At 46.1% G+C, this 12,546-nt stretch overlaps 1 protein-coding gene across 4 annotated transcripts in view; it reads left to right on the plus strand.

Annotated features, from left to right (window-relative positions):
• The window catches only part of PHF21B (PHD finger protein 21B), a gene marked incomplete at its 3' end in the record, with an annotated part of 166,162 nt that overhangs the window by 95,380 nt on the left and 58,236 nt on the right, over nt 1-12,546 (plus strand). For 2 of the 4 annotated variants that reach the window (XM_084263996.1, XM_084263997.1), the window contains one exon: nt 3,289-3,615. The exons of the other annotated variants lie outside the window; for them this stretch is intronic. In XM_084263996.1, coding sequence (XP_084120122.1) covers nt 3,289-3,615 — 327 coding nt within the window. The remainder of the gene's footprint in view (nt 1-3,288; nt 3,616-12,546) is intronic. 4 annotated transcript variants of the gene reach the window in all.

Raw genomic sequence — 12,546 nt, forward strand, 5'->3', positions numbered from 1 at the left:
CAGACTAGCTTGTCTCCTATTAACATTAATCTGATTAAGGGGAATATTTTTGAAGTTTTGGTAGGTACATCTTCAGAAAATGATTAAATGAGACACAGAAGAGATGCTGTAGCAGCTTTTCCCCAACCAGACAATTTTTCTGTAACTCTCTTTCGGAAGGTAATCTTGAGCACCCGATCCTTTGATTAGGCTTCCATATCTAGTTTCTAAAATTTGCAGTTATTTAAATGAATTTTGCGTGGCATTGTTCCCTGGGGAGGTGACTGCCATGGGCTGATTGGTCCTTGCAAGCCTATCACAGGGACACTGGTTGTTCTTTCTTTCTTGTATTCACTTAAGAAAGCCCCAAAACCTAAATGAAAATGAAAGGGTTTTTTTTCCCTTAGGAGATGGAAGTTCAGTTTTAAAAGCATCGACTATTTATCTGAGGTTAGGCTGAAACAAGCAGTAACCCCTCTTTCCTTAACTTTTTTCATCACGTGCATCTGAATCGACAGCTTTGTTGGATTATTAGGAAGGTACTAACACACGTCACGTGCAGACATGAGAAGCTGACTCGCTCTTAATCCACACAAGGAGAACAGTGTAACTGGCCTGGATGGGAATTTCAGTGTGGAAGGTTTTTGTTTGCTTGCAGCATTCCCGATTTTGCATTTTTTGGGGTACAGTTTCCTCCTTTGGAACAAGGTAAATAGCAATCACTATTGATTTGTGCCAGGAAAGTCACAATCTACTGCTTATTTATTTGCCTTTTCCACCTGGCTACCGAGTGTTCTGTGCGATCACAGAGTTTTGTTTGCTTGGCTGTTTTCATTGTTGCTGAACCACCTGAGGGGAAAGGGAAGCTGTACTAATACCATTAGAATATTACATATTAGAAGTTGTTATTTAAGTGAAAAATCTGGAAACAGTACAGTAACAGTACTTCTCCAAGAAGTTTTTTGTTGCATAATCAAAATATTCACATTTCTGAGGACAGATAGTTAAATATATTTCAGCACAGTGACCTATCAGGGATCATGTAAGCTCACAGTTCCACCTAAAAAAAAAAAAAAAAAGAAAGAAAAAAAGATTGAAAAAGAGATACTCTGGTGCTGCTGACGTCAGCAGCAGACCTCTGGTTGTCTGCAGCAGAGCTGGGATTTCACTCCCGGACTAACTCGGGCTGGGTAACGGATCTGTAGCACTGTAACCAAGCATACAGCACTTTCTGGCAGTCTGTGCGTGCGTTTGGGAGGGTTTCCACGTGACAGAAATCAAAACAAAGATCCAGGAACCCTTTATCTGAAAGGTTTAGGTTACTGTAGGGGTTAACAAGGTGCTGCGCAAGGAGGTGGTGTTCAATGGAGCTGGGGAGAGGCTCTCTCCTACACGCAGTCGTTTTGCATCTGTAGCAACACACCTGGGCGAGGAACACCGGTGGAAAACGGTGCTACAACGGAGAGGAAATGAGTAGAGTAATGGAATTTCATCATGAGCAGCTTTTTCCACCCACATGAGATACACCTGAGCTTCTTGGCTTTCACTTGAGGACTTTAAACTAACAGATAGGAGTGTAGCTCCGGACTGAAAGTAAGTTCTTCCCTCTTTGAAACATCTGTGGCGTTGCAACAGCATAGTTGAAGGAACATACTGCCTCTGCTTCCTTGGGGTGACTTGGGATAATGGAGTGTGCAAGGTAAAGACAGAAAAGAACAAAGCTTAAAAAGGGTTTTTATATGAAATCATCATTACTAGAATAAGGCTGGCATAAAAGAAGTTTATGCCATAAAAGAAGTCATTTCTTTGTATCTCTGATGAAGCGCACGCTTGGTTTTTTCATATAAACACAAGAAGACTACATACAGCTCCTGGAGCAAACTATTTGGCAGTTAAGGCCTTACAGCCTTAAAGTAGATAGCGTGTTTAAAGGTAAGACAGAAGGCATTTTCTTAACAGGCAGTCAGTTTTGTACGGGGCTTCTACTTTATGCCCAGGAGTATGATTTTCAGTCTTGATTGTAGGAGGAAGCGCGTGTGCCTGTGACTTCACACACACACACATACACTGTATTTTAAACTGGTGAAGTTGACAACAAAACTCGTAATCACTGTAACAGTGCAGCAGCAGCAGCCCTAGACAGGCAAAGTTTCCTGAAAGGCTCCGTCCGTGTTGGATGCAGTTGCCGTGAAGCCGATAGGACCGGGCAGCAAATAAAATTAAACGTGGGCAGAGATCTTTGCAGGATTAAGCACCTCTTGTACAAATGAGATGGTTAAGACTTCAGAGTACCAGAAGAGCCTTGAACCAGGGTTCCTCCCCCCCTCACCTTCCCCCTGTATTTCTAACCTGCCTAAACAGCATCAATAGGAACATCTCCTGAGATTATTTAAAGTGCAACAACTTTATAGAAGTTTTAGTTGGGTTTGGTTGTTTGGTTTGTTTTTTAAAAGCGAGCATTTCACCCAGACACTGGCATTTCATTCCACTGTACAGCAACTTCACAGCACCTATAGAAATCTCACATATGAGTCTTATAAGAGATACTGTAAGTAGATCGTAACCAATGTATTCCTATTACAGATGACAGAACAGCCACTCAGTTTAAAAGTACAGCTGTTAAAGAGATCTACGAGTTAAAAATGGGTGCTACGGGAAAAAATGAGCTTGGGGGGGGGGGGGGAGGGAAAGAACCCAAACAAACCCCAAACCACTGGGAAAACGGTGCAAGTTTGTGAGGGAGGGGGGCAAAAAGTTAAAGGGGAAACCAACAAGCCAACAAAAAAGACTCCGAAGGAAGTCAGGGTGAAGGAATATGAGAAGTGAGGAAGCGCCGGGGTGAGGCGATCACGTGTAATGGAAATCTCAGACCAATGGAAAAGAAAGTTGAAAGTAACATTCTTTACGTCCAGAAGCCTTTTATTATTAAATAACGCCGCGCTGTTATCTAGATCTACGCCAGGATCATTAATTCCCGGTATTAAACAGATACCAAAAGGGAAAAAAACCCTACCCCAGACCCAAAAACTTTGACCCCCCCCCGGTGAAACCGCAGGTTCGCGAGCGAGCAGGGGCAGCGCAGCCGCTCCCCTGCCCTCCCTCCCTCCCGCCGGTCCTTCCAAGGAGAAAACCCCACGGGACAAGAACCGCGAATCCGTGCTGGCAGGGCCGAGCCCGGCAGGGCAGCTCCAGCCGCGGGAGCTCGGCCGGCCGGGGGGCAGAGCGGCGGCGGGGGCCGGGGGACCGGGGTCCGGCTGCAGCCCGGCGGGTGACGATGCCGCTTCTCTCTCCCCTTCTCTCCCCCGGCAGAAGCTGGCGGTGCGGAGCTGCCCCGCGGCCGTGCTGGTGGGCGGCGGCGCCAGCGGCAGCGCCAAGCCCGGCGGCGTCCCGGCGCTCCTCAAGGCACCCGGCGGCGGCGGCGGCAGCGGGAGCCCCAGCGGCAGCCCCGGGCAGAGCCTGGCCATCTCCGTCCTGCCGGCCAAGGCTCCCATCGCGATGGTGACGGCGCACCTCAACGGCGGGCTGGGCTGCAGCGCCGCGGGCGTGGAGCCCCCGCAGAGCGCCCCCATCAACCTGCAGACCACGGCCAAGCTGGTGGGAGCCCGCCGGCCGCCCGAGCTCGGCTCCAATGCCCAGGTAACGCCGGGCGGGCGGGCGGTGCGCTGCGGGCTCCGCCGCCGCGGGGGGCGGGAGGGGCGGGCGGGGGCGGGGCCGGCGCCCCGACGGGGCGGAGAGGGGTGGCTGGAAGGAAGGGGGAGGGTGCGAGGGGATGGGTGTTGTGGGTGCTCCGGGTGGCGTCAGGGCTATGGGGATGCTGGGGGGACGGGCGGGGGGGGAGAGCTGCCCGGTCCTCTACGAGTTCTCGGGGTGCGGAGACTCGCCCCGCAGCCCTGGAAGGGGGAGGGCTTCTCCTTTTGGTGCTGTGGGGACCCTCCACCCCACAGCTACTGTGGGTACTTGCTCTCTTGGCGGTACCGGGGGTCCCCAGCCCTGCCGGGGGCAGGGTAGGTGCTGAGCAGGCTGGGGAGTGGGGAGGTGGGCTGAAGCACGGGGCTGCTGGTGTCCGACAGGTTTGGGGGACGGGTAGGGCCCCCACTGCTGACAGCGTGGACGGGACGTGCGCCCCGGTCAATGGGATCTGCGCTGAGCAGAGGGTAGTTGTTTGCCTCTTGGCTGCTGCTTAGCCCAGTTGTCCACCTTCTGTGGGTACTTTCCTGATTAAGAATCAGCTCTTAAAATCAACAAGGTATGTGTGAAGAGATGCCGGTGGCCACACTGTGAGCTTACCTACCCCTGGTGGGGATGGGGGGGTCCCTGGCTATGCCTGCGTTTCAAGCATCCTTGGTGCGGTGCCAGGGTACCTTCCCTTGCTTAGGCAGAGGGAGCAAGAGCACAAACTGTTCGGGTGCTGGCAGGCTGCCAGGCTGTTGCTTCCAGGTGCAGATGTATGTATGTATGTGTATGTTTAATGCTTATGTTCACGGTAATCTACATATGAAATAAACGGATTGAATTAGTGAAAGGAGGGGGAAAAGGGTGCAGTTTGCCGGAGACGCTGTTTTGTGCGGTCTGTTAACAGCCACAGGAGAGAAGTTTTTACTCCAGTCACGGTGCGTGTCAGGAGAGGGAAATGGTGCTGATGAAGTCAAAATGTGAAGCAAGTGGCAAAGCCTTCCTAAAACTGTGGAGAAGAGGATGTGAAGCATTACTGCTAACATTGGAAATGTGGATTTCCTTTCTACTTTCTGCACACAGAGGCTGCGGTAGTCTGAGTTTGTACTTCATTTCCTCTTCACAAGCTTAGGACGTGAATTGGGAAAGAATAACCCCGTGTGGATAAGGGCAACAGGCAACCTGCAGCTGAAGACTTTTGTAAATCAAGGTTATGGTGGAATGCACAAGGTTTTTCAATACCCAGGAAGCCCCTTCCTAAACATCGGACAAGGAATGACCGCCACCCACTGCACCCGTTAACGACAGGGACAGCATATCCAACCACTTTGGGAACAAAATTGTCCTGTCATTTTTTTTCTGGAGAAATGGCGCTGTCTTTAGCTGTTGCACTAACGTAGCTGTGTGGGGAATTCGATTTCGAATCTCCATTCTGTATTCACGCTGGGGTAATTTCCTTTATTGAAGGTGTTGTTTATGCTTTATTGAAAAGATACTCGAAGCTATCCCAGCAGATATTTCTTAGAATCCTGGAAAATAACTATATAAACGATAATCACATAAAAGACGAAAGTTTCAATGTTTCAGTGGCCTGTCATTTTGTGAAGGACTATCTTTTACTGTCACTGTCAGAAGCCATAGGAAGGAAAGAATCAAAACAGCAAAGGAAGAAGCCTGAAATAACAGTCAATGTATTTAGCCTAAACAGTGAAGTAACAGCCCCGGGTGCTGAAGAACAGTGTCAGTTCCAGTAGTTGCCTGCGAACTTGTAACTTCTGCAAGTGTTGTTCAAGGAGAAGACTTTCCATTGCGGTAAGCTGGCCAGCTGTTGAATCATCTGTGGTGCTCCCCATTTATCTTTTTCCAAAGGGCAAACAGGTCCCACTGCCACCTTCCCTGTCCCCAGACGTGCCGCAGCCAAGTGGTGCATCGCAGCTTGCTGGAGCAAAGCGCTGATGCTTGCGCACGTGTTTCTAGTCTATCTTCTCTCAAACCCAAAACAGCATTTGCCCTGGAATTACTCTTTAAGCAGAGCTTACTGTTACTGGAATAGCATGGGAATATTGTCTGGCATTTGGGGTTTGCCTTGGTTTTGCTAGAGGAAGGGGTCCAGTGTTCTTCTTTAGACATGTCTTCACATCACAAGTTTCCAACAACTGTGGTTTCCTGATTTAGTATCTGTGATTATGTTAGTAATTTATGGAAGAAGCTGAGCCATGGCAAGTTTCTGAAGCAGAGGACTGTAGCGGTTTCTTCCTTTGAGAGCAGTCAGCAGGCATGGATAAAAACAATTATATATATTGAATTGTAAATATAAAAAAATGCAAGCTGACCTTCTGTCCTAAGCTGTCAAGAAGCATGGTGCTGGATTGCATGTTAATTATCACTCCTCTACGCAAATTAAATTTGCTTTGCTTTGCAAGGTTTCTTTTTCTGGTCCAAGGGAAAAAAAAAAGGAAAGAACCATCATAGATTTTTTGCTTCATGCTCAGTATTCTTGATTGTTCCCGGAGTGGTGATTGCCAATCAATAGCAGTAACACCGTAGTTACTAGCACTGTCATGTCGGAGGGAAATTTCATTGTTGACATTTATTAATAAGCATTTACTTTTTTTTTTTTTTTTACTTTCTTTTTTCCATGGCATTTCTTCTGGTGTAATGTATGAAGTTTGTGAGATGGAGGATAATGACAGCTTTCTGCAAACTGGGTTAAGGTGGCAAGCTGATAGTAGTAAATGAGATTACGGGTGTAGTGCAGCCTATTCCTCTGTATCTGCAAAGTGAGGGAAAGGGCAAGTGCATGAAATGTAATGTTATGAGTTTCTGAACAGTGGTTTCTGCTCGAAAGCATTTAAGGGGATCAGGATGTGCATACGGTCATCTCAAGTGGTATCTAGCAGGAAGAATGAAATGCTAAGTGAAACTCAGCAGAAAAAAATAGGGCATCAAACACTGTAACCTGAACACAGAACCTTCAGATACAGATAGGATTAAACCTCAGTTTGTTACAGAATTTTCATTTGGGCAGCTGCGTGTCAGCACTTTCATTTTGGGCTGTTGTTTACCCAGCAGGTTTTTAAAGTGGTTTGGAAACGTTGTTGGCCGTAATGGAAGCCATATCTGCGTTGAAAAAAGCACCTGAATAACTACATGCGTAACAGATAGCAGACAATTGCTTAGATGCTTGTCACATGTTTTATTAGAAGCAGGAGACATCGCAATATCAACAAAGATGGAATTCCGTAAGCACTGGAAACAGCGAGCTCCAGAAACTAGCACGAGGTCTACACTGTTCCTTGGCAGCCGTTCAGGGTTGATCTGGTGATCTTTCGGGGTGACTGCTGGAGCCACATTGATGAGAAAGCGTAGGTGCAGGGATGTCACGAGTATAGCTCTTTCTCCTGCTTAGAGAAAGGAAGCTTACAGCTTTATTTGGGTGATCTGGAGCGAGTTACGTTGGCAAAAGCAGAATTTTGCTGGCATAAGCTGAATTTTGCTGGCATATGCTGTGTTCACGCTAGGAGCGCTTTGCCTTCAGAGAGCAGCCATTGCTGTTCTGTATAGAGAATGGCCTGGAGCTACTGGGTAGGTGTGGGGTATCAGCATGCCCATACCTACAGACTACTCTTGGCATAAAACGTAAATAATATAAACCTCTCAAATTATATTTTTATTGTAGCTGTGTTTATGTGGTATTTGCTATTTCCCATCCTGGCCACCATTTCCCGACTGAAAGCAGGATCTGAGGTTGCTTTGCTGAAGGACAAAGTCCCATCTGCTGTGCTGGAACAATGTACCGGGTAAAGAAAAAGCCCCTCTGCTACCTCCTCGTCTTCTCCCGAATAGCAAAGCTGAGGGCCAGCAGGCATCCCAGAACCTGGTTTGGGGAAAGCAGAAAGCCATTTGAGGGACACTTAGATCAGCCAGCTATTGGGAGACCAAGCAAAGAGGGGGGAATACAGCTGTCAGAGCACTTGTCTTCTTTTCAGGAGCTGTTGTGGAAGGAAGAAAATAAAGGCACTGCAAGGGCGTATCGGCACTGGGCCACGGGGCACCGTGATACAGGCTGCTCAAAGATGCTGCACAGAAACATAGGGCAGAGTGGCTCTGCAGAGATAGTCGGTGTCCTGGAAGCAGCACGCTGGGTGCTGCTCAAGGTAACCTTTGCCTCTTGGGCAGGTCCACTTCTCTAGCTCCAGAGACAGCTTAGCTATCTCTACACAGCCCCACCTCACTGGCTTTAAACCTGACCCGTGCCCCTGGAGCGAGAGCTGCCAGAGCTGGCTCTGCTGTGTCAACATAAACAGCGTTCTCTGTACATACCGGTCTGTGCTGTATGTGCACTGGTCACCCCCTGTAAGTCCCAGAGACTTCTAAATGGCAAAGCAGATATTATTAGGTGCAAGAACATGTGGACCCTGCTGTAATAAAAGAGCTGTCTCTTTTCTGGTGTGGTGCTCTGTCCCCTGTTACTCTGGGTGGCTCTTAGAAAACATCTTAGCAAGGCACTGACTCCCTGTCCATCAGAAGTCCACAAGGAATGGCATAAAATCTGCCTCCTGCTCCTCTCCATGCTCCTTTCCTGCACACGTATTCCCTGGGTCAGCTGGAGGAAAGTTTGGCAAGCTTCCCCATGCACATGTGCTGTTGCGTCTTGGGGCTTGTCTATACAGGGAGGTTATTTCAAAGTAAAATACAGTATGAGGATTTATAGTGCTATAAATTCTTGGCAAGATAGTAAACTGTTCTCCACAAATGCTTCATTAACTCCACAGCTCAGAGAACTACTTGTATCCGTGTTTAGATTGAGCAGGCTACATGGGTATCCATTTTTTTTCAGGGAAAAGAGGCTTTTATACGTGTAGGAGGATGCTCATATATACTTCTTAGCTATCTGTATATTCAATTTACTAGAAAAAACTGCATTCCAGAAGTTTAAGAACATACCTCTGCCAGTGATGGCCATTTTTCAGAATAATTTATTTGTAGAATGATTTATTACCTTTCTCTTCACCATCCCACTTAATGTGCTCCACTCTGCTCTCTGTAAAAGTGCTTCCTCCATAATTGGAAATCCACCTGCGTGTATGACTAAGTCTTTTTGGCTTTTATTTATTATTTGTATTGCAGTAGTACTTAGAGGTTTTATTTATAGATATATTTATCCGGATTGGTTATGTGGCTCTACGTAGCTTTTTTTCTGTGATCCATGGTAGCACAGTGTCTGAGTACATGGCAATAGTCAATTTGTCCTCACAATATGGAGTTACTGTGACTAAGGTGCCATTATTCCACATTTTGCTGCTGGAAAATGGAGAAAGAAAGGATCCATTTATGCTTCTTCACAGGAAGCTCCCAAGAGTTGCCTTAGGTAGGCAGGGTCCACTGCCAGTCTTTTTGGTCATTTTGAGCATGCCTCAGACAGGTCAGTGCTGAGCACGGCATCCTTGGGAGTGAGAACTGTCCCACAAGTCTCTGGAGCATGTTACAGCCCCATTTTTAGCTCTTGCCATAGATCTTTACCCATCTGCCTCATACTTACTGGATCTGCTGCTTATCTGGATGTGTTACCGGATATCTTAATTGTCTGGATCTGCTGCTCAATCTTCATCACCCACGATGATCTCATTGTACCAAGATGGAGCTGATAACTTGTGATCACAGGGAAGGACAGAAGAAAGATCCAGAGGCTCTACATGGGTCTAAGGAAGGTGAAAAATGAAGACATTTGCGTTATGGATTCTGAATACCATGGTCATTTTGGCTATCTACAGGAGGACCAACAGTCTTAGAATCATAGAATGGTTTCGGTTGGAAAAGACCTTCAAGATCATTGTGTCCAACCATCTTGCTTGCATCAGAAGTGTACCAGGTTGTCTGTAGTGTACCAAAAAAAATCATGATTCTGGAGTCCATGGCTTCTGGTCTTACCATCACACCAGTTATATCTTTCTCCAGGTGTGTGTGGAACAGCGATGGCTCATGATTTCAAGATGTTAAAGAGTTTTGTTGAGGGCTTACCTGAGCTTCATCTTATCTGGTACTATGCTGGTTTCTGGATCTCTCTCCTGCAGGAACAGAGCAATGGTTATGCTGTGTGGGTGATTTGCCCCAAATTGTACTGCTTTTTATGATCTCCCAAAGTGCTGAATGGGGGCTGGGTCTGCTGGGGCCATATTAGCACTCTGAGCTATCTGCTTCTGCCCGTTTATGAGTGGAGCTTGGTGTGGTATGGGTTGTACTAGAAATAACAACACAGGAAAGAGTTACACAGAAAGCATGTGGCAGGAAGATTTTCAACAGGCAGGCCCAAGGATGAGATGGTTGTGGTACCTCCCATGCCATCTAGCCCATGGGTTCATAAACCAGAGTCACAGTAGGCAGAAGAATTTTGATGTATGGTCCTACTGGGCCGTGTTAGAGGAACCTGTGGAGATGTCAAAGGACCAAAACGCTTCTCTGGGATCCCACTTGAACAGCTGTGAAGAAACGTAACAAGCATAGGTAGGGAATATTGCATCAAGAACTTTGCTGAGATTACAACTGGAAGAGGTGAAGACTGAGATTCTCCAAAATATTCTCTGTCCTAAATCCTACTGGAAATTCTGCTCGTGGTACCTGGGGACACACAGATGCCCTCGTAGAGCAGAGAGTTGAAGCAGAGTCTTATTAGCATGTTAGCTACTCGATTAGCCTTCCTGTTTGGTCTCCATGGCAGACACTTGTTGGAGGGAGTCTGTGTTAAAAAGCAGATAAATACAAGCAGGTGAGAAAAAATTTCTGGGGTGAATCCGAGTTCAGAGAGATGAAGTGACTTCTGGGGTCACACTGCAGGAGAGAGCTGAGATTTATCCATCACAGTCCACCACACCTCTCAGGCTTTCAGAAGGATGTCAGCCACATCGTGAGCATGAGTAGGAGAAAGACGTTGGCTTATTCTATAAATACATATTTTATATAAATAATTTATATAGAGATATATATTAATTTTTTGTAATATTTTATGCAGTAATTTGTATTCTGTATCTCCTGGGTTATCCTTTGATAGCTTTAAGGCAAGTTGTCTTCAGGAGATACTTGTAAATGTCGGAGAGGAGAGGTAGCTCAGCCAAATTAAATTAAAAATAATAATAAAGAAAAAGACAAGGAGAGGGGGAACCCCAAGGGTTCACAGCCCCACACACCATCCAGTGATCCGTTCTGTCACTGGGGCTTTGCTAAGTTTTAAGTCTACTATTAGGATGTTGTAAAGAGCATGGTAATTTTAGGAGATGGATTACAGAGGATGCATAACATAAATGCTTGCATTTACACCACCTCAGCTGCAGGTTTGTTAAAGGAGGTACATGAATTTACTCCATATTTGAGTATGGGTAGCTAAGAGCAGGATTTGGCCTTACCGCGTAAAAGCACTTTAAATTTTGTATTTCTTGCTAAATAGCATAAAATTACATCCTTTCAGGTTAATTAAACTGTTTTGCAATGCTGGTTGCTGTTGATGGGATATTTAAATGTCAGATTCAGAATAAGCACTTATGCTTCCTGATTATAAATAGCTTCCTTTTAAATATCCCAGACGTACGTATATGGTCAATACATCTAAAGTGCACGGATTCCTGCTTTTCTCAATCTGCTTTTTCATTTGGTCTACAATAGGGACAAGCACCCACTGGTACCAAAGACTGAATAAAGACTCTCAGCAGCTGAATGAAACCTGATTAGGCCCAACATGGCATTCCTTACATAGCCAGAAATCCCTGGTGAAGGCAGTGGATATTCAGCAGGAAAGGATAAGCAGAAGTGGACTCACGCTGCCTGACGCTTCGTTGCGAGAATCTGGGAACAACCTTTCCAAACGTGTTTCTGTGGGGGCTGGCAAACAAATCCCAACACTGCAAACACTGAAACGGCCAGGGAAAAGAATAGCCAGTCTCAGTTTTGGAGACAGTGCTATGGTTCTGTCCTCTGCAACCTTCGTGTCACTAGACGTCCCCACTGCAGGTTCGTGTGAAGTGGGTGTAGGGATGGACGCGCTACTTCAGTGTTTATGGAATGGGGTTTCCTCCAATGAGTGTCTGAGAAGAGTCTCTATTGAGGAACACCTGTGGAAGGAGGTGAACTGGGCCTACTTGTATTTTGTCAATGATTCCTGATACTGCAGGAGAGTGGTGGAGCTCTTGGCCTGTTTGCATGGTCAGGGCCTTACAGCCAGAAGTAATTATTTGGCCCGTGTACAGAGAATGGGACAAAAGAGACCAAGTTAAAGGACGGAAATGCTTGAGTTTCATGCCTTTTCTTGGGAGCTGTTTTAACTTCCTAGTAAGGAGAGCCTTAAAACATAGGAATATATAGGCAGTCCCCTTATGGAAGTTTCCCTGGTATTTTTATACATGCTTATCTATCACCCGTGAAAACAAAGTTCCACGTCCCTTGTTCTAATGCCGAGAGTTTGTAGCACATTATTGTTTTGACGCTAATCAGAGTAGCTCCCATGGAGAGCTTTGATTCACTTCAGAAAAACCAAAGAATGCTCTAAAAATGGTAATACACTGTAGCTATTTCATTGTAATTGGAGGCTGTCTGTGCCTCACGGAAATTACCAGGCAAGCATTCTTGAAAATGTCAGAATTTTCAAGTTAGTTCTATTTAAAATGGGGGAGCGAGAATGCCAGGGGATGGATAGAAAATTTGAGGGCTGTGTGATTCAAACTTGAAGTGCAGTTTGTAATAATGAAAGATGATCAACTTTGGGGGTGGGGAAATCATCTCTTAGGTTTTTCTAAATTACAGGATGCATAAAAACATCCACTTATTCTACATGTACTGTTACTTTAATAAAAGGCACCACTTTAGGAAATGAAAGGCTTTGGACTATCGCCAAACATCTTAGTTCCA

The sequence above is a fragment of the Gallinula chloropus genome, assembly GCF_964237585.1.
Source record: "Gallinula chloropus genome assembly, chromosome: 1".
Lineage (NCBI taxonomy): Eukaryota > Metazoa > Chordata > Aves > Gruiformes > Rallidae > Gallinula > Gallinula chloropus.